Source organism: Cydia splendana, chromosome 19 (genome assembly GCF_910591565.1).
Source record: "Cydia splendana chromosome 19, ilCydSple1.2, whole genome shotgun sequence".
NCBI classification, from domain to species: Eukaryota; Metazoa; Arthropoda; class Insecta; order Lepidoptera; family Tortricidae; genus Cydia; species Cydia splendana.
This window is the reverse complement of record NC_085978.1, coordinates 17,323,995-17,327,324: the sequence shown is the minus strand read 5'-3', so window position 1 is coordinate 17,327,324 and position 3,330 is coordinate 17,323,995. Positions and strand designations below refer to the sequence as shown.

At 47.8% G+C, this 3,330-nt stretch overlaps 1 protein-coding gene across 1 annotated transcript; it reads left to right on the top strand.

Annotated features, from left to right (window-relative positions):
• Positions 1–1,102: 1,102 nt before the first annotated feature.
• On the top strand, positions 1,103–2,713 carry LOC134800390 (uncharacterized). Its single transcript, XM_063772889.1, has 2 exons — positions 1,103–1,820; positions 2,550–2,713. Exons 1-2 carry the CDS (start codon positions 1,103–1,105, stop codon positions 2,711–2,713), a joined length of 882 nt encoding a protein of 293 aa, XP_063628959.1.
• Positions 2,714–3,330: the final 617 nt, after the last annotated feature.

Genomic DNA, 3,330 nt, shown 5'->3' with positions numbered 1-3,330 from the left:
GGAAAAAATGATGGTGCGAAGAATACGTCATTACATCCTACCAGGTATGAGTCGTAATCAATTCGGTTTTACACCACAGCGCAACACCGAGGACTCTCTCTATGCCCTGGTACAACACCTCAAAATAAAGCTAAAACACAAAAAGCTTACCGTTGTAGTATCACTAGACATAGAGGGCGCATTCGATAACGCGTGGTGGCCGGCAATACAATGCAGACTTGCTGAAACAAGGACGCCAATAAACCTCAGACGCCTGGTAGACAGCTACCTATCCGAAAGGAAGGTAGTAGTAAGATACGCCGGAACAGAATACCCAAAACAGACAAATAAAGGCTGCATACAGGGTTCGATAGGCGGACCAACCTTCTGGAATCTCCTGCTGGATCCCCTGTTGAAGGAACTCGAAGGGATGGGACACCACGTACAGGCGTTCGCCGATGATGTGGTGATGGTTTTCTCAGGGGATACAGCACAGGGGATTCAAAGAGAGGCAGATGCTGCCCTAGCGCATGTTCGGGCGTGGGGTGTCAGAAACAAACTCAACTTTGCCCCCCACAAAACCCAAGCAATGGTAGTGACAAACAAAATGAAGTATGACTCCCCACGACTGAGCATGGGAGGGGTCAGCATCGGACTCTCCCGCGAGATTAAGATCCTGGGTCTCACAGTGGACGATAAGTTGACTTTTAACACACACGCAACAAATGTCTGTCAAAAGGCTCTTGGAATCTACAAGCAGCTAGCTCGGGCAGCAAAAATCCACTGGGGCCTGGGACCAGAAATAACACGAACAATCTACACGGCAGTAATCGAACCGGTGATTATGTACGCAGCTAGCGCATGGGCACCTGCAACAAATAAAATATGTGTGAGAAAGTAGCTGGATGCGGTGCAGCGAGGATTTGCACAGAAGATAATTAAGGCATACAGAACGGTCTCACTTAACTCAGCCCTTCTGCTTGCAGGGTTGCTTCCACTGGATATTAGAGTCCGAGAAGCAGCCTCACTTTATTGTATAAAGAAAGGCTACGCCCGGCAAGCGGTCGGAGATAGAGAGATTGAGAAATTGATTCCATATGAAAACACGCCTCATCCCGCAAAAATGACAGAATTACAATTTACTTGTGTGGCAGACCGGGCACAACTAGAGGAGCACAACTCAGAAGGCCTCAAAATATATACGGATGGCAGCAAATTAGAAGGCAAGGTCGGAGCAGCAGTCTCAGTATGGAGAAACGGTACGGAGACCAAAACCAAGAAACTAAAGTTAGACCATTTCTGCACTGTCTACCAAGCTGAACTGCTGGCACTTCTGGAGGCAACAACACAGGCCCTCCAAAGCCCGATCCCAAACTGCAGCATATATTGCGACTCAAGATCCGCCCTTGAGACAGTCGTGAATAACGTTTCCCTCCATCCCCTAGCAGTCCAAATAAGAAGCAACCTAAATGATTTAGGAACAATGGGCAAAATAACTGAGTTATTTTGGATCAAAGCCCATGCCGGGTTGGAAGGAAACGAAAGAGCGGACGTCCTCGCCAAGGAAGCTGCCCTCAAATTAAAAACAAAGCCAAATTATGACAGGTGCCCAGTCTCATACGCAAAAAGGCAAATACGATTAGAGTCACTTGAAGAATGGAACCAGCGTTACCATCAAGGCGAGACCGCTTCAACCACGAAAATCTTCTTCCCAGATGCCATAGAGGCAAATCGTATTATTAAGAAAATACAACTGGACCATGTTCTGGTACAGGTGCTGACGGGACATGGCGGGTTCTCCGAATACCTGAACAGGTTCAAGTGTAAGGACAACCCGGCATGTACCTGTGATCCCCAGGTGAGCCAGAGCGTAGTACACATACTAACAGATTGCCCGCGGTACGGAATAAACAAATTAAACACAGAGATAGAACTAGGCATACAAATAAAGACTCAGTACTTACAAGATATTGTCAAAAACGATGCAATTAGACAAAAGTTCTTAGAATATTGTAAAAATATAGCAATTAAGGTAATAAATAGTAATAAGTAGAAATAGGATCACAATAGCATATAATGATTATATACAAATTGTGACCATAACATAGTATTAAGAAAAAGTTAAGCATGTAAAACAGCACAAAATAAGTAAACTCATATGTAAAGAAATGTAGATGTAAAAATGCATGTATACAATGAACTACCAAATAAAGAAAAACCCTGTGTACAACTCCTTTCCCGGTAAATAAAAGAAATACAAGTAGGATAGAGATAGATGGGAATCCCACCCATATAAGTATAAAAGATGAAGAATGAAAGAAAGAACAAGTATGTAGAATAAAAGTACGAGAGGCATAATAGAGAGAACTGGAATGAAAGAGTACCAAGGAAACAAAAAGACTCCGATCATGTTGGAGGAGCATGAAAAAAAAAAAAAAAAAAAAAAAATATACAGGGGAAATGCATTACGCATACCACCCGGGCGCGGGGACACCCGGGTGGTTATGTGGGACTCCCACGAGAATCCGGTCTACCCACTAAAACCCCTGTCTGTCGCCTCGGTGCCTTAGGGCGGAGTTACGGGCACGCGGCGTCACTCATCTACAACTCCGCCAGCAACAGTCCATCAGGACCCATCACAAGTAAAACCTCCATTAAGTGCGTATCCGAACACTTCTCACGCCTCCTACCCGAGGACCTCTTTCCTATGGATGTCAGACGCCCCCGTATCTGACACCCGGAGGTCTATGCTAAGGTGGCAAGCGTCTGTCGTGCGCAGCACGCCTGCGTCTCATTCTACGTCGGCGCATAGGGTCAGCCTCGGCCTGGATCTCCCGCTCGCGCTCCGCCGCCTCTTTCCCGGCCATGACGTATTCTGAGAATTCTAGCATTGTCTGCCACACCTCTTCGCCGGAGAGCATAGCTTGCACTACGGCCGGCAGCGACAAATCTTGCCCAGTACGGGCAATTACTTCCTCTCTTTCTACAGCCCAGACCGGGCACTCCGCCAACGTGTGCTGGGCGGAGTCTTCATGTGCTCCGCACTCATGACATCCCGGGGTCGGCTCCCTTTTGGCTTGTTGGTGCAGGTACTTGCCAAAGCAGCCATGCCCTGACAGCAACTGCGTGAGCCTGAATGTTAGGACCCCAAAATCCCTTCCAATCCATTCGTGAAGACTAGGTTGGATAGCTTCAATGGTGCGGATGCCCGCCCTAGGCCGAACCAGCCGCAGCTGCCACTCATCAACCGCCTCCTGCTGCAGCTCAACACGCCGCTTCTTCAATTCCTCCGGAGCCAGCACCTCACCCCGGTCCCGCACCTCCCCGCGCCACAGGTATAGGGTCGTGAGG